At 40.6% G+C, this 27,603-nt stretch overlaps 1 protein-coding gene across 1 annotated transcript in view; it reads right to left on the reverse strand.

Annotated features, from left to right (window-relative positions):
• Positions 1 to 27,603, reverse strand: part of LOC149184174 (Glycine cleavage T-protein family) — a 132,748-nt gene that overhangs the window by 22,383 nt on the left and 82,762 nt on the right. The window contains exons 2-3 of the mRNA XM_089417413.1: positions 12,222 to 12,475; positions 11,863 to 11,961 (exon numbers count right to left, since the gene is read on the reverse strand). Coding sequence (XP_089273539.1) covers positions 11,863 to 11,961; positions 12,222 to 12,475 — 353 coding nt within the window. The remainder of the gene's footprint in view (positions 1 to 11,862; positions 11,962 to 12,221; positions 12,476 to 27,603) is intronic.

Raw genomic sequence — 27,603 nt, forward strand, 5'->3', positions numbered from 1 at the left:
CACTGTATTGTTGTTGCCACTGTACTACTGCCCATGACACTACCACTGCTGCATCTGTACTACAACTCTCTCAAACGCTGCATCTACTATGCTGCTAGCACTGCCACTACTAACACTGCATTCGTATTGCAACTCAGTTGTTGAAAGAAGCAACTGAAAAACATCCAAAATTAGCTGAACTTAAGCGTGTTCAACATAATACAATGAATGTTGGAATCTGACTGCTGCTGACCCTCTGAATCTTCTACGTTGTTGTTGACCTCTGCATTGTGCCATCTGCACTGATGTCAACCTTGCTCTGCACTAATCAGTTTCTGGTTCCAAGCCACTACATCTGTCCTCCAAACACTCCATTGCATCATCTGATACTAAGTCCATCTCACTACTGCTGAATCTTGGGCTCCCCTAGCAAGGAATTGATCCAAGAGGTAGACTCCTCAAGGATCCTGCCCAGATGTAGTCCTCCCAACTACAACTCAATATCGCCCCATCCCCCTCCTAGAGATACATGGGCACTCATGGCAAACTCATCCTCATCAATCTTTGCTGAAGCAGCGTTGGGATCATGTTTCTCATGCTTATCCTTTTCCTTCAAAGGACACTGGGATGCATAGTGGCCTAACTCACCACAACTGAAACATTTCACCTTCGAAATGTCCTTGTTTTTATTCGACTTTTGCTGTCCCTTCGATGCTTGAGTTGCATTCTCCTCCTCCTTCGTCTTTGTGCCACTCCCACTGCTGCCAATGAGGATGACCTTTACTAGGTCCCTCCTTCACTCCTCCTATTGAAGAGCCGCCCAGATCTCCTCCCATGAAGGTATTTCTCTGCCCAATATGCTTTGGACAAAAACTTGCCATTCATCTGAGATTCCATTCAGCGCTATCTTCACCATCTCGGTTGGCTGCGAAGTGGACCCCACTACAGCGAGTTGGTCTCTAGTGTCTTGAAAACGCTGAAGATAGAGGTTCACCCCTTCTCCTTTCTGCATCAAGGTCCGCTGCAACTTCTGCTCTAGGTACATCTTTTGTTGTTCGGAAGCGCCTTCATACAGAGAAGACAAGGCTTCCCACATCTCTCGGGATGTATCCTTGCAAGTGTGAGACCACATGATCTCGAACTCCATCGAGAATGAGCCTCTTTGTCTTCCCCTGCTTGGCCTTGTACTTCTTCTTTTGATTGTTGTCAACAAGAACAGCTACAACATTTTTGACGTAGGCCTCGAGAACATATTCCTCTAAAACAGCTAAGATTTTGGTCTTCCATATGACATAGTTGGAAGCACCTTCCAACCTATCCTGATCTCTGAGCCCATGCGATGCCATCTCACCCAACTGTCGAACTAACTCCTCTAGTCACTGCTCAGCAAGTGAGAAATTCGAACTTTCTGGCGAAAAGTTCTTTAAGAAGAAAATTCCCCTTCTATGTGCTTTCGTTCTTTTCCAGCGGATTCTTGCCTCGGCAGAAACTGTGCCCTTCAAGCACTGTGTTGAGGCTCTGCGTCACTCCCTCTACCTCTGCAAACTCATGAACTGGAAATCGTACCTCTTTGTCGTCTCACTCGGAGAGAGATTACCTCAGATCTGCTTCCCGGCAAGGATTGCGCAATCCCTTCAAGGGGATTCGAATTGCTACCAAGTGCAGCTTTCGGCCTCACTGCACAGCACTGGATCTGCTCTCCCTATTTCAAAATCAATGCTCTGATACCATGTGAAAATTCCTACACTCTGAAGGAACCCCTACAGTAGCAAATCTGAATCTACTTCACCTACTTGATTTTTAGATTACATTCATCAAGTTATTCTTCTAAATACTGAAGCAAATTACTTCTGCAACCAAAACTTAATTATTTGATCTCATGAAACAGAGAATAGAGCAAAAAACAATATATATAGGACACACTTATTTTTGGACACAATAGTCCCCAGAAAAACCCAATGCGGGAAAACCGGTGCAGCAGTTCTGAGGTTTTATTATTATGCAGGAGAAATATCTGAATACAAATCTAGGATGCTCATCTAACAATCCTTTACAGAGAAAACACTGGCGGAAAATCTGACTGAGTTTTAACTTTTACCTCACTTCACCCAACAGAATTTCAACTAATCCGGCACAAGATTGGCTAACCCTGGCTATTTTTGTGTTGGCTTTGCGTCATCCCTACCTCACCTTCTCTGCCCTCTGCATCAGCGCTCCCGGTTGTTCCAGTTGTTCCGGAAGTTCTGGATTCTGCGTGACAAGCAGCTTTTCTACGTCAGCTCTCCTGGCTACTGTGTTGCCTCTTTGCAAGCTCTCTCCGCCTCTTTGCTCTGTATTTTCTGGAAAGTCCTTCTCCTGGCTACTGCGTTGCCTCTCTACAAGCTCTCTCCGCCTCTCTATTCTGTATTTTCAGGAAAGTCCTCCTAGATTCTCTTTGCCCCTCAGCTGCAACATCTCCCCAATCGATTTTCCTCCTGAAAACTTCTCACCTCAGAAAATCGATTTCCTCAATCTCTCTATGCGTATTTCCAAATGAACCCCAAGCCTCCATTTTATACTTTTCCTGTTAAGTCCTCAATGGCCGAGATTAAGTCTCTAATCAACGGCTAAAGATTAAAACATGACTTGAAAACTTCTCACCTCAGAAAATCGATTTCCTCAATCTCTCTATGCGTATTTCCAAATGAACCCCAAGCCTCCATTTTATACTTTTCCTGTTAAGTCTTAAATGGCCGAGATTAGGTCTCTAATCAACGGCTAAAGATTAAAACATGACTTGACCCACCTTCTAGATCATTCTCACGAATGTTTTGATTAATACCCATTAATATTTTAAATTCCTTAAGTTTAGACTTAGGAACTCCATTAAAAAAATTAATTATTTTAATAAACTAGAATCCGAGTGGAAAGTCAACAAATGGTTGGTTTCTGGGTTCTTTAGAACTCATGTGGCTTAGCCTCTCCACCAATTTTCAAGGCTAGAGCACTTCCGATGCTACCAAAAACTAACATGATTTTCATCACATTTGAAGATTTTCTGTTGATTATTCCTTGCAGCTTTTGGATTTACCTCGTGGATATACACCTTCCTTGAGCTTTTTCACCCTACCATATGGAGTCTCTAGCTTGAGGGAGTCTCACTGCTCCTTAGTTAAATGATTGTGCTTGCTCCTTATTGGTCTTCTTCTCACATGTGCTCGCCTTGATGATCACGCATGGTTGCATATTTGATGGTTATGGAGCATGCCATCTCATTATGGTGTGGTATTTAGTGTACTTGATTATCTTGGATATGCTACATAATACATACTGTTATGGAGGATGAGTGTAGCCCCCCCAAGTGTTAGATGATGACGGTGTAGGAAATATATGTTTCATGATATTGCTGGAGACCCAAAGTGACTTTTGCATATTGATGTGGTATTATATGTGTCACTAAGAGTGGTTTTCTACATGGTTCTTTGGGTTCTCGTGTTGATGTAAGGTGTGCATGATGTAATCTCATTTACCATTAAGAGTGGTGTTCTACATGGTTCTTTGGGTTCTCGTGTTGATGTAAGGTGTGCATGATGTAATCTCATTTTGTTCTTTGGGTTCTCGTGTTGATGTAAGGTGTGCATGATGTAATCTCATTTACCATTAAGAGTGGTGTTCTACATGGTTCTTTGGGTTCTCGTGTTGATGTAAGGTGTGCATGATGTAATCTCATTTACCATCAATTGACTATACTTTGTTTGTTGAAAATGTAGCTAGTGTTGGTTTTTCATAATAGTGTTGGTTTTTCATAATGTAATATAATTATTTGTTTGTTGAAAATGTAACTAGGGTTGGTTTTTCATAATGTAATATAATTATTGATTTTATTCTTGGTGGCTTTTCATAATGTAATATAATTATTGATTTTATTCTTGGTTAAGCATGTTCTTCATGCTCAATAAGTCAAAAAGAGAAGGGATTTTGTAATTGAGCCATGTCATATTTGACATTTGAATGAAAAAGAAATACGATTTTTATTTTAGTCAAAAAGTGTCAGGCACAAGTCCAAGTCGGCCCTCTCTGTCAAGTCGGCCTGTGTGGCAGTGTTACACCCTCCTGGACAGGAGGGTAAAAGAAGCTACTCGACCTCTTTGGAGGAAAGAAGAACAACTTATAATAATTCGATCTCTGCACCTAAGAAGACAGAAAACAGGTCGAATTTGGAGGAGATAACAAAGTCAAAGAAGAAGAGAAGACCGAGCCTTTTTCTCCTCTCTTCCTATCACACATGCAAATTTCTGGGATTTTTCTGAGTTAGTCAGAGGACCAAAACTCAGCCTCTGCAGCAGAGCCAAAGATTTGACCAGTTTGCAAAAGATTTTACCAATTTGCAGAAGATTTGACCACCTTTGACTTCTGTTGACTTTGACCTGTTGACTTCTGTTGACTTTGACCTGTTGAAGAAGACTAAGAGGAGGGCTGACTTAGAATTTTTTACAGTTTTGTTCTTGGATTGGATATCTAATTTTGACTTGATTCTATAAGAGGATTGTTGGGTTTTCCCTTTGTGGGCAATTGAGGTATTGCCCTGGCTTGGAGAATTGCTTGACGAAGAAGGCATTCTAATTTAATAAGAAGGCAGAATAACATTCACAAGTAATTATCAAAAAGGAAAACCACGTATCATCTTCATTGCATTTGATTTTCCAACATGTTATCGGAGCTAAGGTAAATAAAGAAATATCAATATTTGGAGACATTCTTACAAGGCAGAAAGAAGAAGATCATCAATATTTGAAGACATCTTTGAAAGAACATTTTGGTAGCAGCTCCGTTTCCAAATTAGCACTCTTCCAAATCTATATGTCTAATCCAATGGCATTTATGTGCAAGGAAAGCAATAAGCTTGAGGCAGCATCTAACTTTAAAGCCTGGAAAAAGAGAATTGACTTAGTCCTTAAAGAAAATGATGTCATGAAATTCATTCAAGGAAAAGTTCCAGCACCAGATGAGGATAATGCTCAAGAGGTGGACAAACATGAAAAAGAAGAAATTAGGGCTCAAGGATTATCTTTGAGTCCATCAAAGACCATCTTATCACTTTTGTATCAGAATTATCTACAGCTAAAAAAGTTTATGATACCCTGGTGAAATTGTACTCCGTCAACACAACAGGTCACAAGATAGCCTTACGAACTCAACTATATCAATCAAAGATGACGAAAGAAGACACTATAGCTTCATATTTCATGAAGATATCAAAGATTAAAGATCAACTTCAAGAAGTTGGTGAGCAAATATCTGATTCAGAAATGATTACTGTTGTAATCAATGCTTTACCTAAAGAATGGGATGGTTTTGCAAGTAGTATCTATGCTAGAAAAGAAACACCATCATTTGAAGAATTATGGGCTCAATGTACACTAGAAGAAACCAGAATAAAGGCTAAAAACAATACTCAACCTGTCAATGAGGATTCTCAAGCCTATGCATCTAGATCCCAAGTATCTCTACTGTTGAAAAATCATGAGAATTATGACTGTTGCAACATGCACCAGGTTTGAAGTTTTAAGTTTACTTTTCTTAGGAAATAGACATCACTATCATGAAGGCCAGTATATGTGGATAAAAGTCTGTTTAGAAGAACATGTCTAGAAGCAAATTCCATTAGCAACACCATTAGAAAGGAGCCTAGCAGAAGTAGATATCAGTTGCATAATAAAGAGAAGTCGGTTGATGACAAAGACCATTTAGATCTTGACAAGAGATATAGGAGTAGGAGAATCTGAAATGAAGGAGGAGCAGACAATATGAATAGGCCAAGTTCACCATCCAACAAGAGCATCTTTCTCAAGCGGATACAGAACTAAAGGAGTCCTAGCATACCTCAGGCAGCCGAGTCAGTTAAGGAGCAAGAACAAGTGCATTTGTTTGTCCTTTTGTTCATGTTCTGTTACAGATTCAAGGAGGAGGACTGGCCGAGATTATGGAGGTGTTCTAAGGTGGATTCTCTGTGCATCTGATCTGAGTTTGACCACCAGAGAGGAGGATCTAAACTCACTGCCGAAGTCTGAAATATAGGGCCGAGGTTCTTCAGTTAGAAGAGCAGATCCGAAACCTGGTTTTGCTGGAACAGGAGGGGCCGAGGGGCCTGTTCAAGTGCAGACTAGGAGGCTGAGTTGGCGAGTCTTCTTGTCTTTTTGGGCAGGTGCTGGATAAGTGATAAGGATGAATTCTGAGCAGTATGTGCTAGATTTATGGGCTATTTCTCTGTGCTAAATAGATCGTAGGTCCTGTGCACTTTGGGAAGAAGGCCGAGCTCCTGTAGCTCTAATCTGGGAAGGTCACAAGGCCTAAAAGAGAGCTAGAACAGGGTCCGAGCAGTCACAAAGAGGCAGCGCAAGAGGGAAGTCTGCTAGGAGAGAAGGAGCGAAGTTCTTGGAGAAAATTAAGGCCGAGTTACAGTTGTCCTGTAGTGCCACAGTCAGCCCTAACCAGGGACCGAAAATTGCAGTCCTTGTAGCAGCACAGGTCCAGAAAATTCTAGGACAGAAGTGGCGTCCTTAAGGTATATATTTGCAAGGTAGTGTAGGGTTGTTCTACAGATATATATTTGCAAGGTAGTGTAGGGTTGTTCTACAGGTATATATTTGCAAGGTAGTGTAGGGTTGTTCTACAGGTGGTTTGAGCAGCAGTTGTTGGGCATAGAGTTGTTAGAAGATGTTTATAAAAACCTAAGTGCAGGACTTGTGAAGGAAAGCAAGGCTGCTAGGAGTGGTAGAAGTATTTGGATGCGCTGAGGATTGGTCTTTGAAGGAGTCAAAAGATCAGTTGAAGGAGTCAAAAGATCAGTCAAGAGGGTCGATGTTACAAACTCTAGTATAATGATGATTGAGGAGGCAACATACGTAAGCCTCAGATCATGTTACAAACTCTAGTATAATGAGGATTGAGGAGGCAACATACGTAAGCCTCAGATCAGTCAGTCGATGGACTGTACGAGGACAGATCCAGGAACAAAATTCTGGAGCAGCTAGTACGTTGACTAGAGGATGACTAGAAGACCTCATGTACAGTGATTCATTGAAGGTGTCAATGGGCTGTTAGGAAGCAGTGTATTGTGCCCTCGTTTAGTGGGTTGCAGTAAGGAAGCAGTGTATTGCGCCCTAGTTTAGTGGGTTGCAGTAGGACAAACTCGAAGCAGTGTATTTTGCCCTAGTTTAGTGGGTTGCAGTAGGACAAACTCAATGAAAAGAGGGTTGCTTGAGGAAGCCAGATATAAAGCTACAACAGATCTCCACGGTAAAACAGGTAGCTGATGTAAGGGAAGTATGAGTACTCTGACACAAGCTTACGCTTGTAGATATACACTCCCCGTTTAAGGAGTAAGTATGGACTTCTCTCAGATTGAGAGGGAGTAAGGTTGGACACATGGTTCTCCTTGTGTCCTGTACTATGATGGATTAGGATTAACACCCTATGTCAAGTACATGGACATGGATAAGTTGAATGGTGGATTGGATAAGCATCTTCGAAAGACATTCTTTAGTCATGTACTGTGACGGATTAGGATTGACATCCTAAGTCAAGTATATGGACTTGGATAAAGATGGTCCAATGGACAGACATTTCCTTGAGGGAAATGGTTCGGTTGAAGACATACTCCCGTAATCCTAGGTGGAGTATGTGCCTCGAAGAGGTGGTATGGTGTCCTATGGAATGTCTCCCAACATTGTGCTCTGATCTTGTGGAGAGATAGAGCATACCTAGTGTGAAAATTTGGAAGACCCAAATTTCTACTGCAACAACTGATTAAGTATCTTCTATTTGTTAAATTACTGAACAAATTATTTATTGCATCCTCCTGCAAATACCAAAACTAATAAACTGCAGCCTTCACCAAATTAAATTAAATGCGGAAACAAGAACCTAAGCAAGAAAGAAATACACAACACATGACATCATTATTTTTGGACAAATGCCCCCATAAAAACCCAATGCGGGAAAACCGATGCAGCAGCTGAGGGTTTGTAATATTAAGCAATAGTTTTCTAAATACAATCTTTGGATGCCTTGTTAGCTATCCAATACAGAGAATTTGACTGGCAGAAGATTAGTGAGAAATACCTCACACTATCACTGGTGATCCGACACTGATCCAGGCCCTGGATGGTCGGCTCCACGCTGGCTCTGTGCAGTAAAAATTAGCAGTAGCACGATGCAGAATGATGAGGAGTTTGCAGTGTAGATGCAGTGTTGGGAAGAAGGATCAGCAGCAGCACAGATGCAGAGGGAGTTGCAGTGCAAATGCAATGTTGGGAAGATGGACCAGCAGCGACACAGATGCAAAGGGAGCTGCAGTACAGATGTAGCAGCAGCAGTGATAGATCCATAGGCAGCAGTATAGGATGCAGCAGTGCGGAGGATGTTGGGCAGGGAGGCTTAGCATCAACACAAGTACCGATGTCGTATGATCAGAGTAATGCTCAGTGTGGAGTATTATTAGAGCACAGTCCTCGCTAAGAAGGAGTGTTGATTTGGGATAGTATCGAATGTTTTCTAGCCATGAAAATTAGTGGAGAGGCTAAAGCACATGAGATCTCCAAGACCCAGAAATGGTTTGGGCAGATTCTAACTGGTTTCGGAGATATTAAAATAATAAATATTTTTAATGGAGTTCCTAAGTCTAAACTTAGGAAAAATAAATTATTAATGGGTATTAATATGAAACTGGGTAGAAAGTTCCAAAAGTCATGGATCAAGCCAAATCTAATCTTAGTCGTTGATTAGAGATTTAATCTCGATTGTTGAAGGACCAACTGGAAAAGTATAAGAAGAGGCTTGAGGGTCAGTTGGAACACACACTAAGGGAGACCAGTCAGTTAAATTTCTGGAGCGGGGTTCGCTGAGAAATTCGAACTAGTGGTCTAGAGAGCAGCAGGAGACAGTGGGTACAGAACAGAGAGTCGAAACAGCACCAGAAGACCAACGCAGAGGTTGGAGAGGTAGAGGCAGAGCCTCTCAGGCAGACGCAGAACCATCAGACTGTGCAATCACTGGAAGGCCTACGTGGGTGACGCAGAGAGGTCCAGTGCTGACGCAGAGAGGCAGGAGCTGACGCAGAGGGTCTAGGAGCTGCGTAGAGGCCAGTAAGCCCGATGCTAAGACCGGGAGAAGTGATGGAGAATTTGTTCTCTGTTGGGTAAGCCAATTTGGCACCCAGTTGTACTAAAGAATTGCTGAATAATAAAATCCTCCTCTACTGCACCAGTTTTCCCGCATTGGGTTTTTCTAGGGACATTTGTCCAAAATATCTGTGTTGATTCTTGTGCATGTGTTTGTTTTCGTATTATGGTGTGATATCTGCAGCGGAATTTATTTTAATGTTTATTGAAGGGCTTTTGGTAAATAAATTATTGGGAAATAAGTAGGAAAAATAAATTTGTTGTTGCAGTGATAGAATTTTCACAAACTACACAATGAAATGCCATACCTTCGGGGTTGGAAGGCCCACCTTCAAACATACAATCATGATAGATGGGCGAGGGAGCATATGGCTGGCTTAGGTGGCGGGGATAATGGCCCATTGAGCTATCTGGTGGTTGCAAGGGGATGCTAGTTGCCACCTGAGGACCATCTAGGAGAAAAATTGTCTCCTATGCATACTACCCACAGGTGGTGGGTAACAGGTGGGATATCTCATTTTGACTTGATTCTATAAGAAGAGGATTGTTGGGTTTTCCCCTCTGTGGGGTATTGCCCTAGCTTGGAGCCTAAATTTGTGTCTCTTACTTCTTTGTGATCTTGGAAGACTACATATTTGTATAATTACTCGATGAAGAAGACATTCTAAATTAATAAGAAGCAGAATAACATTCACAAATAATTATCAAGAAGGAGAATCAAGTATCATCTTCATTGCATTTGATTTTCCAACAGTGTTGATGTAAGGTGCATTGGAACAAATATTAGTTACCAACCTAGACTCATCTTAACTCCGGATCTACCAAGCGCCAAGAGGGATCAAATCTCTTTTCACTCTAAAAGAGTTTGCACCTCAAAAGATTTGATCACTCTGAGCTCTTGGTAAATCTAGAATTCAAATGGATCTAGAGCAATTTAATTATTAATAATTGATAACTCTTGTAGATCTAGAATTAATATGGATCTAGAGCAATTTAATTATTAATAATTGATAATTATTATTATTATTTTTATTTTTATTTTTATTTGTACTTTATGTAATTTGGTAGATCTAGAATTCAGATGGATCTAGAGCAATTTAATTATTAATAATTGATAACTCTTAGATCTAGAATTAAGATGGATCTAGAGCAATTTAATTATTAATAATTGATAATTATAATTATTATTTTCATTTTTATTTGTACTTTATGTAATTTGACCCAGTGAAAATATTTAATTAATAATTATAATTATTAATTTTATTTTTATATTTTATTAATTAATTATTAATTTTATTTTTATATTTTATTTATATATTTAAATTGTATTTTATTTTCATTTTCATTGTTATGTAATTTGACCGAGTCAAAATGTTTACACAACCTTACAACATCTCTTCCATACTAGCGCAATTATTCATTGACTATCAAATTTCAAAGGGGATAAGGCAAAGAGTTTGCTATTGAATATCAAAGGGAATAAGGCATAGAGTTTACATCATAGAGATTGGGAATATGAGATAACTTATATCATAGTGAGTGGGAGTATGGGCAAAGGCTGATTTGTGGCATGCATAGCAGCACCTACTGCCTTACATCTTCATGCACTTTCCCTCTTTGATCTACACTTCCTTTACTCCATTTGCCCAATGTGTGATTAGGCACTTGCTTACTCCATTTGCCCAAGGTGTGATCAGGCACTTGATCTTGGGGTTTCCACCTCCATTTTAGGTCTCACACTATTCATTCTTACTCTACTTTTCACTAAATAACCTTGTGCCTCCACTCTATAGGCTTAGCAATCCTACCTTCTAGGGAAACCCTCCCTTGAGTTAGAGAGGAGCCAAACTAAAAGTGAAAAGAAGAGCTATTGTAGCGACAGTAGGTAGCCATCCTGAGCTGCAAAAGATTGGCCCCTTGATGCTCAGGACCTTACATCATTTGGGGGTGCAAGATTTTGTTGTAACAAAGCTCATCTATAAGAGATATTTCAGGTAATCAAATATACGCTTGGTATTTTATGCATGTAGGCCATCTACTATGAACCCAGATGAAATTATTGATATTGCTTTGAATATCAATGATCTAAACCGATATGAGAAAATAATACAAGGGCATACTATATATACCACATTATAACCTAAGAACACCTAGTAAAGAAAAGCCTTCCTAGTTTCAAAATGGTGGCAATATATGCTATACATGATGTGGACAAGTATCAGCTGCACATAGGCCTCTCAATTAGCTCTGGAACTAAAAGTATAAACCACTCCCTCTTCGTAGATGACACTCTTCTAATGGGAAGACCTTCTTGTATAGCGGCACGAAGATTCAAAAAAGTGTTTGACATGTTTATGGAAGTATCAGGCTGTTTACTCAATAACAAAAAGAGCAGAATATATGGATGGAATGCACCCTCCAGAGAATTTCACAAATCCTTGAGATCCCCCTCCAAGCATAGTGGAACACTTTCCTATATTTGGGATTGCTAGTGTCAAAAGAAAATCTGAGAGTAGAGCTGTGGATAAGCCATATAGAGAAAATAAAAAAAAATTACAAACTTGGGGAATGATCTAGCTTAATCTAGCGAGTAGAGTTACACTAATCAAGTCAATCGTGACAACTCTTCCCTTCTACCAATTTGCAACAATTCTAGCTCCGCCAAGTGTGCACAAGCAAATTGAATTAAAACAATACTTTAAAGAGAAGGCATAAATTCAACCTTTAGGAATTTCTGTTGAACCTTCCGGTACTCCTTCCTCTAACCTCCATAAAAGGTAATATTGCTCGTCAACTTCTTTATCAGCTTCTACTAGCGGTGCTGGAAAAACATTACATCAAAAAAATCAAATAAAACAATACATTAAAGAAATCAAAAGAAAGATTAAAATTTCAGAATCCAGGTGAGTAGTAGTATAATTTTCTGTAATACCTCTTTCCCATATCAACCAAAATTAACCAAAAGAAATCATATGAACCTTTACAAGACATTAAAAGCCCCATTACACCAGAATTTTTTGAGGAAATGCATCAAACAATGTTTTCGTCATTTTGGGATACATGGTCTAGAAAGATCCTTACGAACAGTATCTGACGGGAAAAGCCCCCTTAATCCCATAGATGCCAATCTTGGATCCCTGAACCACCGCCATCCTTGACCATTGCTTTGTGCAGCAGCACGGCCAGCAAAATCAGCACCTCCACCCCAACCAATGCTTTTGGCTCCAGGATCTTTATCTACATCAGAATCATCCACCAAGGAACGACCAAAACGTTGCCAGGCCGCCATGTCTTTTGAAACATCCTGGATTTCCACCTTTGCTCGCAGACGATATCTGTGAGAAGCACAAGAGTTGAATTTTGTTCAGTTATTCATTTGACACACCAACCAAAAATTTAAGCGCAAATGAATGTCATGAAAAAAGTATTGAACAAAAACGAATACATAAGAGATGAGTACAAGCTTGTCAACTCCATCCTACGTCTTATAAGTCATCACTTAAAAGTTGAGAGAGGGTCACCACCTGCATTTACAATGACATTTAAAGGAAAGACATGCTATGCTTGTTCTATCTTATGTTAATTCTTAGAGGGTGATATTAATGACAAAGATCCCTATACAGATACAGAGGTAATGACAAAGATACCTCTGGATATTAATGCTTAGAGGGTGATATTAATGACAAAGATCCTGATTTTCCAACAAGACTAAAAAATAGGAGATTTCTCGTGGTAGCAAGAGGCCCAAGCATAAGAAATAGATAATAGATTTACTTCTCTTTTCTAATTTCTAGTAGCTTTTATAACTATTGACTCTTTCATATTTATTATGATATTTTTTTAAACAATATATGACAATTTAAGTTTGAAGTTGGCAATTATAACTCATTAGTAATGAATTATGAATATGATGTTTCATGAAAGTTGAAAGTTGTTTCATTTCATTTCATTTTATAACATTTCATTTCATGTTAGATATTATTTGTTGCAATGGTTACACTTAGCTTACAAGTACAACTTTGGTGATCAATGATGATAAATCAATGTTCCACCAAGGTTCCGGGACGAGGGGACGAGGGAGTGAGGGGGCGCGGGAGCGGCCTATGCAAAAGCTCCCTACCATTTTTTAGGAAACGTGGGGGAGCGTCAGGGTCTTAAAAATTTATAAATATAAAATATAATTTATTAATTGAGTCCACTATGACAATTTGGTTTGAATTGAAAAGCTGCAAAGCATGATCATTGATATGAATATCATTTGACATTATCCAAATTTATAATATCATATAAAATAATAAATTTAAAATTCTAATTCAGCTTGGTCAAATTCTAATTTAGATTTTGGTCAGACAGAGGGAGAGCTTCAGCTTTATAAGGTAGCCACTGAATTCTGTGAAAAGGTAAATGAACAGATCAGGAACACTGCATTGGCAGTAGAAGGGGCAACTACAATGGGTTGTCCAGCTGTATTGAATCCAACAGCTAGAAAGTTTGTTATATTATATATAATATAGATAGTACACCATATGCTGAAAGAAGAGTCGTAGTTCTAGGAGAGATGAGATATCACATGAAAGAGTTTCTGACAGTTTACTATCAAATGACATTCACTGCAGGATGACCATCTGCGAACCAACTTGGGTGACCAACGATGGCATGGATAATTTGTCTACCTTATTAGAGTAATGCCATGCAGTTCAAACTTCAAACTACCAGTGTATTTCAGGGGTGAAAATAATTTTCAGACCTGAGAATTCAAGCTGAGCCACTGTGCTCTGTGTAAATTTTGTAACTGTATAAATTCATATATAAAGACAGTTCCTGAGATTTCTTGTTGCCCATAGTATTTTGTCATGCTTGCAGTAAACGCATGTTAGTCTATAGTCCACCCAATTATTTCCCACATGACATAGGTGCTGCTTCCATAGTTTGTATGTCAAATGTCATGCAAATTAAAAACACAAACTGAATGTCTCATATTCTTTGCCTGTCACTCCAGTTATCTCCCCACTGTAATCCAGCCATCACTTGAGGAAAAAATGAGAAGTTTTAAAAGGGAAAATTCATGTACGTGCTATATGGTCCAGCAAATTTCCATGATACAGACCCTCTAAAATAACGCTTGTTGAAACCAAAAGACAGCACAAGACGTTATCCCCATACAGAACATGAGTAGCTTTGTACCACTTTAGGTCTATTAAATCATAAACTATAAGCAAGGCCATTTTTTTGGGAGCGTGGGGAAACATCCCCTCAGGGAAGGGAAACGTTTCCCTAGCATGTCCCCCCAAGTTTCCTCCATTTTGGGAGCGTGGGGAAACGTCCCCTACTCGTCCCCAAGTCCCCGGAGCGCGGGGGAGCGAGGAAACTAGACCCCTTAGGGGGGGGGGGGTGTTATAGCTCCAAATCTCACTCTTATGGTTTGTGATGCTGCACTTATGGCCTAGGGCAACCCCTCCTTCCAGACCTGGTCCAAAAATTTAAAAAACAGTGTTTTATTCCCTGTACGCGACTTTGCCCTGTGTTAAACGCGTGTACACGCGGGTCTGTCATACCCAACCCGCGTGTATCTATTAAAACACTTAAAAAAATATAATTTCCTCTTTTTCGGGCGGTGATCGCGGGTTTACCTGCTGGATCACCTGTTAGTGCCCGTGGCCCAACTGTTCCCAACCAACTCCTAACTAAAAAACTACTTTGGAGAGGGTATAAAAAGACATCAAAGGGAAGGCCAAGGGGAGAGAGAAAGGAGAGCAAGATTATTATGCTGAGATTTTTCCCTTAGACCAGGTCTGAAGTCCTTGGTGCATCCTGCACTTCCCCCATTTTGCATAGGAAACCCTTGTTTCCATGTGTATTGGTGATCATTCATCCTTGACATCATCATTGAGTAAGACTTGGAAGGAGCTCTTGTTGAAGGCTGGAGGCTGGAACGAATCCGGGAGGAAGCTTGCTTGGAGCCTGCTGAAGGTGTTCAGGTGATATCTTTCCGATATATGTACTTTATTTGCCTTTATATATAAAGAAACACGTCTTTGTTCCCGAATAATCTTTCTTTATGCTTATGAGATTCTTGTGTTGAATTCTTATGAAAGTAGTTACTTAAAGATTATTTATAACTAACTTTATAGCATAAAGATGATTTATACATAAACTTCTATACATGTACTGTTGATTTCTTTGATTTGTTTGTCTTGCAGATCAGAGAAAGAAGAAGGGAACTCCAAGAAGGGTTTGCACCCTAACGGTCTTCTCAGACGTAGGACCTTAGGTATGTACCCTAAAACATTAGGATTTGCTTAAAAGTAAAAAAGATGGCTGTGTGTGAGTGTTTCTTTGTATAAGCAATTTTCAGTCTGGTAGAGTCTCAGCCCAAAGGACTCTAGGGGTACTTTCCCTTCAACCAGAATTGGCGACTCCGCTGGGGACAACACTCTTGTTGTTCCTAGTTTGGGTAGTCCTCAAGCCAATCAAGGCTCAGTCCCTCTGTTTGTTGGTTCTGACTGTTTGATATTTTCTTGAACTCCAAGCTTTTCCAGTTTTTCAGTTTGTGTTTTTTATTTTTCTTGAAACACTTCATATACGCACTTTTTCTGGATTACAGAGGCGTATATACGCAAGTTGCACTAAGTAAACCCGCGTATACGCAGGTTTCCTTAGTTACAGTCGCGTGTACACGCATTCTGCAAATAATTGCAGGCGCGTATATCACATAATTTTCAAGATTTATAATTTTTCTTTTGGCTGAATGTCTGTCTGGTGGTTTGGGTCAGTTTAAAGCAGTCAATTCCCAGTGACAGTTCTCTGTTTAACAGGGGGCATCTTGTTTCGAACTCTCTCTAGGAGTGCCAGTCTTGTTTTTCGTTGATTGCAAGCGTCATTGATTTTTGACACACAAGGTTTCTGTTTAAGAATCTTGATTGCTCTGTTTCGGCAGAGTGGGAAGATTGTCTTAAAATCTTTGTGTCCATTTTGTTTTCATGACATTTGTGTTTGCTTAACGAAATCATTTTTATGACCATTTGCTCCTTCGTTTCGGGAAAGTTGTTTGTTACCATTTCCTTGAAACTTGTCTTTTGATTTCTTGGACTTTCATTGCTGCTTTTGATTGTCAAAAGCGAATTCGAACACATTTTATTTTTGTTGAGTTCTCATCATTTCATTGGTGTCAATTCACAAAAGTGTTTGGTTGCTTGTTTATCAATCATTGGTGTCAGTATTTTTGAGAGTTTTTCCTTTGAAAAAGACTTTTTGGTTTGATTGAAAGAAAATCTTTTGAAAGTTTTTGAGTTTCGCTTTCTTAAACTTGCTTCTCATCTGATTTCCTTTTTTGCGAAGTGAAAGTGCTTTGTTTTTTATCTTAAAACTTGTTTTTATTGTTTGGACGAAATGATTAGTAACAAATCATCTTCTATCTAAGCATTTTAGTGGCAAGACAAAATTTGGTAAAGCAGCAACTTTCCTTCTTTGAATTTAGAGTAGTCTTTGAATTGTGCATCCACATTTAGTTCTTGCATTAGCATAGCTTTGCATCCTCTTTTAGGCATGCATAGTTTTGTTAGCTTTTGTGAGTGTGGAGTTTGAAAAGAAAGCAAAAAACTTTGTTTAATTTAAAGTACATCTGAACCTCATAGAAATTGGTCTTCATTGAAACGAAAAAGTGCATGTGCATGTAGTTAGGATAGTTTCTTTTTGCGTCCTAAAAACACCACAAGTTTCACTTCCGTTACCTTTGACTTAAAGAACAGCCTAATAAAATCAAGCGCTTAATTAAAATCCACTAGAACTTTTGTTTTAGTTATTACACCAACAAGTTTAGGATTTTAGGGCCTTGGATTAGGCGAGTGGAGAGTTAACTCTCCAAGGCCACACAAAACGTCAAACATAAAAGTCTGATTAAAGAGAGTAAATCCAACAGCGTTAGGAAGACCAGGAAAGCTCCGGATCTGGGAGTTAAGCACGAGGGTCTGTGAAGACAGGGAAGAGAGATACCCCCTCTCCTACTTGTCCGAACTTACCTCACGACTGTTCCGCCTGGCTTCTGCGACGAGTTGGTACCCATAGTTGCTCTTCCTAGGGAACTACACAGGTGGCTGCGGAGGGGAATCCCGTGGCACCTGAGGTCGACGTTGTATCACTCTCGACAGTACTTCTGGAGGGCACCCTTGCGAAGCTTGGGGGCTTGCACCGGCGCAGGCTGTTGTTAGGAGGTCAGCGTAACTTCCTCTGATACCTTCGCTGATAGGACTGGGCCGTCATTATCCCAGACTATCTTCGGAAGGCCCCTGACTCCGCTTTCTTGTATTTTGGTGTCCGGTCCTCAACACCCGGAGCGGAAATACTTGAAAGTTGTTTGACTGGCTGTTTCTTTAGGGACTTTATAGTGAGTGCTCTTTGCTCCTTGTATATAGTTGGCTTTAGGTATTTTTGTCTAGTCACGTTTGGACTTTGTGTTCTGAGTGACTGGCTTGCCACTCTACCGATCTTGAAAGGCTTTTGGTTGTTCTTTCAGAAGTTGTGGAGTTGCCTCCTCAAGGGCAAAGGTTTTGATTGCTTATCCATATTCTTTGAAGAGTTATTTCTATATTCCCGCAAGGGAAAGGGTCTTTGGATTACTTAGATATGGCTAATATTCCTGTGGAAACCAACCAAGGTACCCTTCCAAAAGGGGATCCTTGTGCTTTTCCTTTCTTTGGAAACGTTGGTACTCCCTTGATGGCCACTTTGAATATTCCTGGGTTGAATGTTGGACTACCCGTTTGGCTGTGGTCCACTCCGAATATTCCGAATGCTCTTGAAGCTTCTCAGTTGAATGCTTTATTTCAGGGGCATCTTATGGGTGCTAATTGTTCATCTTCTCTCAAAGAGAAATCTGGGATTCCTTCTTCCCCTCCTTCTTGTAACAAGAAATCTAAAAAGAGGAAAAAGAGGAAGTCAAAGAAGAAGAATAATTCTATCCTTTCATCTTCAACCTCTGCGAGTCATGTTGGAGATGAGTCTTCAGCCGCTGCTAGTCATGCTGGGGGCATGAGTCTAGTCAATGCGAGTCATACTAGCACTTCATCTTCAACCTCTGCGAGTCATGTTGGAGATGAGTCTTCAGCCGCTGCGAGTCATGCTGGGGGCATGAGTCTAGTCAATGCGAGTCATACTAGCACTTCATCTTCAACCTCTGCAAGTCATGTTGGAGATGAGTCTTCAGCCGCTGCGAGTCATGCTGGGGGCATGAGTCTAGTCAATGCGAGTCATACTAGCAAAGAGTCACCGACCTCTGCAAGTCATGTTCAGAACTCTCCGCAAACCACTGCTAGTCATGTTGGCGGAATGGAGGTTGATAAGAAACCTGGACGTAGAAGTTTTAAACCTAAGTTCCCTTGTAAGATATGCAAGGGAGACCATCTTACTCATTTATGCCCTGGTATTCCAGAGGTTCAAAGGATATGGTCCGAGTCTGAAAGTACTTCTACTCCTAGATCTGATATGGTTTCTCATCAATCCCATCAACCATCGGTTGAAAATGGGGTAAAGCCAGTGCAATCGCTGGCCGATTACACTCCTCTTTTGGGGGGTGAAGTGCCTAACAAAAGAGTCTGTTTGATCTCTAGTACAGAGTCTTCTAGTATAGGGGGCATTCCGGTTTCTTCGAATGTTCCCCCTCCAAGTTCTAAGAGTGTTTCCTTTGATTGGGATAGTCTTGTTGAGCCTCGTCTTCCTTCCGCTGTACCTTTTCAAATAAAGGTCAGAGTTAATTCCACAAATGTCTATCGATGTATGGTGGATGAAGGATCCTCTACAAGTATTATATCCTCTTTGACTTGGAAAGCTTTGGGTTCCCCAAAGTTGTTGACAGCTCAGAGTCAGTTGTTAGCCTATGATAGAAGGCCTGGTGAATCTATGGGTGTTCTTCCTCAATTGCCTATCACTTTAGGTGGGAAGACTGTCTTAATCGATATGATGGTGGTTGATAGCCCTTTAGACTTTAATATGCTACTTGGGCGTGATTATGTCTATGCTATGAATGCTGTGGTGTCTTCACTCTTTCGAGTAATGTGCTTTCCTCATAATGGGAATATTGTCACTGTTGATCAGCTTGCATCTGATAATCACCACCCTAATTCGACTTTACTGCAGAATGCCCCTTGGTTTGTTCCAAGTGTTCAAGTAGACTCTACCCCGCCACGGGTCAATTATGTGGCATTGAAGCCTCAATGTTCAATTGCTTCTAAGAAGGATCCTTTGACTTATTATTCTCCTTCTTGGGACTTGGTCCCGAGAGTTGACCGAGAGATTCTTCCTATAGGGACATGGGACCCTCTAATTCCCTCTTTTGATCCTTGTAGTTCTCATGATTTCTTAGAACTTGTTTTGCCTTCACAGGAGGAACTCTTTGAAGCCATGAGTTATGACTACCAAAGGAGCCCTTGGCCTGAGCCCTGCAAGGGGTTTGTTCAGCAGAACTATTATGCGTAAGCCGCAAGGCTGCGTGGTTCCCTGTACCATATTGTATATATGAGGTACGCATTTTCAAGTTTTGTATTCTATAACACAAAGATCTTATATGAAGTTTATATGTGGGATGTATTAACTTCGTGTCTAGTGTTCCTATTTATGTCTACAGAACTTGGAAGATTTCTCCTTTGGAAGTTTATGGTTGGTCCGTTCTGACAGGTATTGGTTCTCGAACTTGGCATATAGGTTAGGTTTTTTCCGCCTGCATTGTGCATTTATCAGTTTCCTTTTCCATTTTGGCCTTAGGATCGACCCCACCAAGTTATGATGCGGAACCTTCTCATTGCTTAGAAGTATCATGACTTGTGTGGTAGAGCCTACCTTATCATGGGTGCCCTAGTTAGTACCTGATTGTCACTTGGCACTCATGCTGATTTTTTGTCACTAGGCTCGGGAGTCCTCTGTAGTCCCGCCATGACTTGTGTGTTGAAGACTCATTCCTCTTTGCTTCCTCGCCTCGTTCTGGCCTTATACCCTAGAGGCTCCTATGTGTGTTGAGTTGTACTTCTACATTGCATGTTGACCATTTGCACCTTTTGGCCTATAGCCGGCTTCACTTGGACTCGTGTTTAAGCCCACTTTTGACCATGGCGTCTGCAAAAATCAACCTTGCATCCCCTTGACCTCTGCAGCTTGACATACCCAGATCCGTGGAAGGAACATACCTCTGAGTGTCACTGACCAGTTTTTCACCTCCCTGCATTGAGCATAGGAACGTTCCTTTCCCAGGAACTAGAGCATCTGTTTCACCGACACTCGTTCTTTCCACTGTACCATAGCATTCTTTTATTCTTTTTCCGGCTTATCAGAAAAAGACAAAAAAATTAAATATTCCAAAAAGAGCGGGAACAGGGACATTATTTCCATTTATAGTTGGCAGCTAGAGTCAGTCGTGTCGCCCTTGAACAAAGCACTCAAAACAAAGTCTCCTCCGCATGGGTGGGATCTAGTTGGACTTAGGTAAGCCATAACCTTGTTATCGAGTCAGTTCTCCCCCGATTGGTTATCTCTTCCAATCATATGGAGGGTTCGTTCGTGCCTCCTGCATGACGAACTTATACAGATTCATTATATGCTGCCACATAGTCACATTGAGTCGTGCTTTTGTTCAAGGGAAGTTAGCCTGAGTCGGCCTTTCTGCGGTGTCTCTTGACTCATTTTTCAGTCGGCCATCCCTGGTTGTCAGTGTCATGTCTATTATCACATCAGTTATATTGGTCCTTCACTCGTGCCGGTTTGAGAAGGTCCCCATTGACTTCTTGCTGGCGGGTCTTGTCCTTATCGACGACGACACATTGCTCTGAGGGCAGACCTAGAGACCGCACCCTGGCCCTATTTTTATTATTGATAGGTCACCTTGTGCTCAGCATCGATCAGTATCATGGGTCTTTGACTGAGTGGTTTCCCTTGTGTTCGACATCAGCATACATTATCACACATTGGGATTCGTGCAGTACCTTGGTTTCCATTTGACCCTATTGGTGGATACCTCGCCTCTGTGTCAGCTTTCATTATTGGTTGGTTCAGAGGGTTTCTGCCGTGCGCTAGCCACATCTTGTGTACGCCGGAAACGTACTTTCGGTTGGGTTACTACATCTTTTTCGTCCGATTCCTTCCACATTATTGGCCTACGGGTTACACTCGCGCTAGATTGATGGAGGATGCCTTAATGCCTTCCTTCTAGCGGATCTTTCCCTATCGACTACGACTCATTGCTCTGGGGCAAAGATCTAGAGTCCATTTGGCAGTACCTTGGGGTTTGCAGTCATTAGTGGCAGATTCCTCGCTATCGACAGTGGGAAACCATCATTGTCTCCTGATTGATAGATTCTTACAGGTGTTCGACTTCAGCTCATCTATTCACACTTGTTAGATTGTACTGGGTACCTTGACGCTCATTATCATTATCGGTGGGTAGTCTCGCGTTTGTTAACGGTATACATCAATGACCGGTAATCAAACGATTTCTCACATGGTCGACTTCAGATCATTTATTCCCATGGTGTAGAAATGTACCACGGCGGTCGGTGAAGACCTCAGGTTGTATCAGCATTCATTGGTTCACTTGACAGTTGCTCCTGTTGCTGCTAGTTGATACCATTCCACCTTATATGTTGCAGTCAGTCATGGCGACATTCTATATGCTGGCACCTGAGTTTGCAGTGTAGTACCATCCTATTCCATCATGTTCAGTTGGTACCTTATGGGATCAGTCTTTGATTTCAGTGATCCGTTGCATCTTTCAGCATCATTGACAGTTTTATATGTGATATTCAGACATGTACTTACTCATTATGATCAGATGATCCATTATGTATTTTTACAGTCATTTATACTTGTATACTTAGTGGATCCGCTTGTACTTGATATGCGGACATGCTTTACTTTTCCTGAGCATGGGTATGCCCGCCTCAGACAGTGTTTCTTTCTGATCTCCTTTCGGTGGCTTGGCAGGCTGAATTCCGGTGAAGTCCTCCTCGGTTTTTTGGCGGAGTTCCTTTCCTTGTACTTACTTAATGTATTTCGGCCATCATGTTCCCCTTCTGACCTCATACATTAGGGGGCATCTGTTATAGCTCCAAATCTCACTCTTATGGTTTGTGATGCTGCACTTATGGCCTAGGGCAACCCCTCCTTCCAGACCTGGTCCAAAAATTTAAAAAACAGTGTTTTATTCCCTGTACGCGACTTTGCCCTGTGTTAAACGCGTGTACACGCGGGTCTGTCATACCCAACCCGCGTGTATCTATTAAAACACTTAAAAAAATATAATTTCCTCTTTTTCGGGCGGTGATCGCGGGTTTACCTGCTGGATCACCTGTTAGTGCCCGTGGCCCAACTGTTCCCAACCAACTCCTAACTAAAAAACTACTTTGGAGAGGGTATAAAAAGACATCAAAGGGAAGGCCAAGGGGAGAGAGAAAGGAGAGCAAGATTATTATGCTGAGATTTTTCCCTTAGACCAGGTCTGAAGTCCTTGGTGCATCCTGCACTTCCCCCATTTTGCATAGGAAACCCTTGTTTCCATGTGTATTGGTGATCATTCATCCTTGACATCATCATTGAGTAAGACTTGGAAGGAGCTCTTGTTGAAGGCTGGAGGCTGGAACGAATCCGGGAGGAAGCTTGCTTGGAGCCTGCTGAAGGTGTTCAGGTGATATCTTTCCGATATATGTACTTTATTTGCCTTTATATATAAAGAAACACGTCTTTGTTCCCGAATAATCTTTCTTTATGCTTATGAGATTCTTGTGTTGAATTCTTATGAAAGTAGTTACTTAAAGATTATTTATAACTAACTTTATAGCATAAAGATGATTTATACATAAACTTCTATACATGTACTGTTGATTTCTTTGATTTGTTTGTCTTGCAGATCAGAGAAAGAAGAAGGGAACTCCAAGAAGGGTTTGCACCCTAACGGTCTTCTCAGACGTAGGACCTTAGGTATGTACCCTAAAACATTAGGATTTGCTTAAAAGTAAAAAAGATGGCTGTGTGTGAGTGTTTCTTTGTATAAGCAATTTTCAGTCTGGTAGAGTCTCAGCCCAAAGGACTCTAGGGGTACTTTCCCTTCAACCAGGGGGGGGGGGCGAGTCCCCGTGGAACACTGTGATAAATCTTATATATTGAATTTTGAAAGCTTGAAACTTTAAGATTGATGAATCATGAGACTCAATATGTTGTATGTTACTAACTTGTGGATGTGGTTGATGAAGATTATAACTTCTAGATGATTGTTGTTGTATGGTTCAATCTATGTTCTTTTATGTTTTTTATATCTAATTCATTATTCTACATGTTTTTGTTGACATATATGTATCAAAATATAAAAAATATATAAAAAACGCTCTGAGATTCGCTCCCAAACCAGGAGCTTCTGAGAATGTCGTTTTCACTCCCGCTCCCCGCTTTCGCTCCCGCTCCCAAGTAACACTAGTCCTCGACCAAAAATAGTAAATGAAACTGAGTTAGAGAAGGCAAATATAAAAATGGTTAATTAATAAAGTACCTCCAACCTTGTCTAGGCCTCACGCTAAGCGAAATACTAATGGAATAATATAGTGAAAAACACCCTGAGTTAGAGAAGGCAAATATAAAGGAGGTTAATTAATAAAGTACCTCCAACCTTGTCTAGGCCTCACGCTAAGAGAAATACTAATGGAATAATATAGTGAAAAACACCCCAAGTGATACAGCTATTAACAAATGGTAGGTCTAGTTCCAATCTCCACTTACCGTTAAAGTCACCCAATATCTTGTCCATTCAAAGTGTGTCATCTAAAGGCATGAAGGATTTTTTGTTCGGCCTTGGACATTAGCCTTGTATCTCATGCAGAAGTCGAGACAATAGAGGCAAATAAAGTTTCTCCTATCCTTTGAGGCCAAACTGTATTAGTGACACATCAGAACAAAATCTAACACTTGTTTCCAACATGAAAAGGCACTCGAATAATTATGCCTGGCATTTATTTCTCATCATAAAAATTATCTACATTTGATAAATAATTCACCTTACATCAAATATTGGCTCAAGATATAGAACAATCCTCAAGAACAAGTAGTAAAGGCAATCCTCTGCAACGCAGAAAAATAAAGGAACTAAATAATGCCAAATATTGACAGTGAGGTGTTTTAGGATTGCATGCATCCATTATCTGTGGTCGCCACCATTACCCCTAGTCCTAACAACTTAGTTATCCTCTTGTAGCGCTGAGACGTCATTCTTCCTTGCCAAAAGGACATCGAGTGCCTTTCAGTGGCAGGGATCCTCTTGGCCCAAGGGCAGGTTATTTGATCCAGCAAAGTTTGTCACCCATCTCTGCCTCTACCCACTGTGAGCATTGTTCCACTTAAGGAACTATGAAATTTTCTATTGAAGGTCTTCCACTGGGCAATGAAACTTTCACTTGATGAAATCCTTGTGTATATTATGACAATCAATATTCTTATGTCTGTGACAAACTCAAAAAGCATACACTTCTCTCGAGTGTTTCGTTGACCGTATTCTGCTTCAGTCCATCATTAGAACCGGAAAGTTTTGGAGCCACATGGTTGGCATTAGCCCAACACTTGAAAACTGACAAAAGCCTTTTTACTATTTCTATTTCAGTAAGAATTGCACTACACTTTCATTATCTCACATGGTCCCTCGCTTTGTCAGAACCCCTTAATGGTGTTGTCCCTGTCTGTTGAGATTTCTCAGTTGGACCAATTTCCCAACTGTGTTGTATGGGTAGAATTCCTCATCCTATTTATGCAATTTTTAAAGTTTTTAGATCACATCTTTGCACCGATTGAGGGATTTATTTGTCATGAACCTCATTAGTGTTGAGAAATCTAGGGCATAAGGATTAGGAGATTTCTTTTTAATGATAACTGCTTGTGAATGCTTTTTACTTCTTTAGATAAGATATTCTCTTTGCTTATAGATTATTATAGTGTTGTTTTTCATCAAACAGTTACCAAAGCATAAACAATAAAGAGGCGCAAGACACAGAATGTAGGCAATCAGCTAGGCCAAAACCTCTCCAATTTGAGAGGAAAACCCAAACGAATTCTTCTTCCTATAGAGACTTCAATCGATGAATACCAACACCATGACCAAGACCCTTGACACAACAACCTCTCCAAGACCAAGTCACAAGCCTTTTAACTCTTCCTTTCATGAGTCAACGATGGTCAAACTTCTTGCTTCTCCCTCCTTCTCGGCAATTCTTTGGATTTCGGGTTCCTGCAACCCTCAATGTCTTCAAAAACCCTAATTGCAGCACTTGTAATGGATGTTGCCCAATTTTTGTTTTCCCTTCGCTTGGATGGAGAGATTTCCTTCTCTAACTCGGCTTGATAAATGCTATGTCTTCTCCCTTGATTCGGCTTCTAGGATGACCTAGCTAGCCTCAGCGCTTCTCTGCAGCAGATGTACTCTATTTCCTTCACATGTGTGAGGTATATTAGCCCAAAACAGATAGGAAATCATTCGGATAAGATTATCTCTCTTCCTTGTTGATTGACTTCCTTTCTTGTGATCTTCGCACTTCTAATTCTCCTTTTCTTGCTTGATCGAATGGTGTCTTCAAAAGGAGGTCGAGCTGCCCTATATATAGTGTTTTGTCCATCAAAATAAGCCGACTTCAACTGGTGCCTAGGCCAACATGCTCTTCTGGAATCATCTTATTCCCTTTTGTAGACCGACTTCGAGGAGAGCTTGTGACATGGCCTTGGAGGGTTAATGACTCAAACAATTTCTCTTTTTACCATGTACAATATGCCCAAATGGGTCTTCAATCTTTCACATTGACTCATTAGACTTTATGACATGTTGACCAAACCTAAAGGCTCACAATGGGAGCCTTAGCTATAAAATAAAATTCCTCGATCATGAAACCCATGAATCAAACATTACAAAAATAATTTTATTTTCTTCTTTACATCAATTACATAAAATCATAATTACATGTCATTATGAAGACCAAACCTAGTTAGACTTTTCAACACTCCCTCTTAACTAGAGAGGTATCCATAATCCACACAAGGCACACAAGGTATTTGGACATTCTCAATCTAAAGAATTCTCATAAGAAGAGTCAGATTGGTAACGCATTTGTATAGCATCATATCATCCAACATTATCACATAGCAAGGCCTTGACTAACCGCTCATAAAATCATAATTACACGTCATTATGAAGACCGAACCTAGTTACACTTTTCAATGCTCCCTCTTAACTAGAGAGGTATTCATAATCCATACAAGGTACTTGGACATTCTCAATTTGAAGAATTCTCGTAAGAAGAGTTGGATTGGTAACCCATCTGTATAGCGTCATATCATCCAACATTGTCACATAGCAAGGCCTTGACTAACCGCTCTATCTCTCCACAAGATTAGAGCTCAATGCTGGCGAGACCAATGATGTATAGACACCCTTTTCATTGTCTCTCTTGGAATATACCTTACCTGAGTTCTCAGAGTGTGTTCCACCAGGAATATTCTTATCTTGGATTCCCAATCCTCAAAGAATATCGGCACTCTACGACTACTCTTATCTTAGATTCCCTAACTCATCCTCAAAGAGTATCAGATGTCAGATGTTTACCCAATCCTTCATTTTGCCTTCCCAAGTGAAAACAAGAATGATGTGTTTATCTCTTCCTCTCTCAACATAGGGAGGACATACCCATCCCTATAAAAGGAATGTACCCAAGCTCCCTCTTAACCACAAACTTGACCAAGCTCCTTCTTGACTAGGGACTTGCTTCTAGCAACTCTTCAAGTGGAAATCATGGGATAACCAGTTGCCTGTAGAACTCCTTCCTTTGATGTCACAAATTTCTTCTTTGTCATAGAGTCTACATCTTTCGGGACTTTTTAGTAGGGCATAGACCATCCATCACTTTCATCCATGAGTCAGTCATGTCATCATTCCTTTCATTGGAAAGTGATCCATTAGTCCATATTTGGTCTTCCTTCATGCCATGTTGCCTTCTTCATGCCATGCTTCCTTAAGGATCCTTCCTCCTGCTTCATAGTCAACCATGGTGGAAGACATCCACAGCTCTTCATAGTCAACCGTGGTGTCCACAGCTCTTCCTAGTGTAGCACGACTCTTATAAGACCCGCGAGTACCCACGGGTCTTGACAGGTTTTATAGCGAGACAGGTCACTCACATAGAACCGTGGTTTTTACCCCTACATGCCAAAACCCATACTTGGTTACCAGTATTGAACCCGTGAAGACTCGCATATGACCCGCATAGGACCCCTGGAGACACTCAAAGGCAATAGCAGAGCCCACACCTCACAACAATGAAAAAATAACCAAATAGAGCAGAACCTGATAGCAACAACCATGAAATGAATAATGATTCCAGTGAGAAGTAAGGAGGGAAAAACCTTATCCTATCTCTTCTTATTGGAGCAAGAGTGCCCTTCTTCAAAGTTTACACCATGA

Source organism: Pinus tabuliformis, chromosome 3_2 (genome assembly GCF_031772625.1).
Source record: "Pinus tabuliformis cultivar Carrire ecotype Pingquan chromosome 3_2, CPIR1, whole genome shotgun sequence".
NCBI lineage: Eukaryota > Viridiplantae > Streptophyta > Pinopsida > Pinales > Pinaceae > Pinus > Pinus tabuliformis.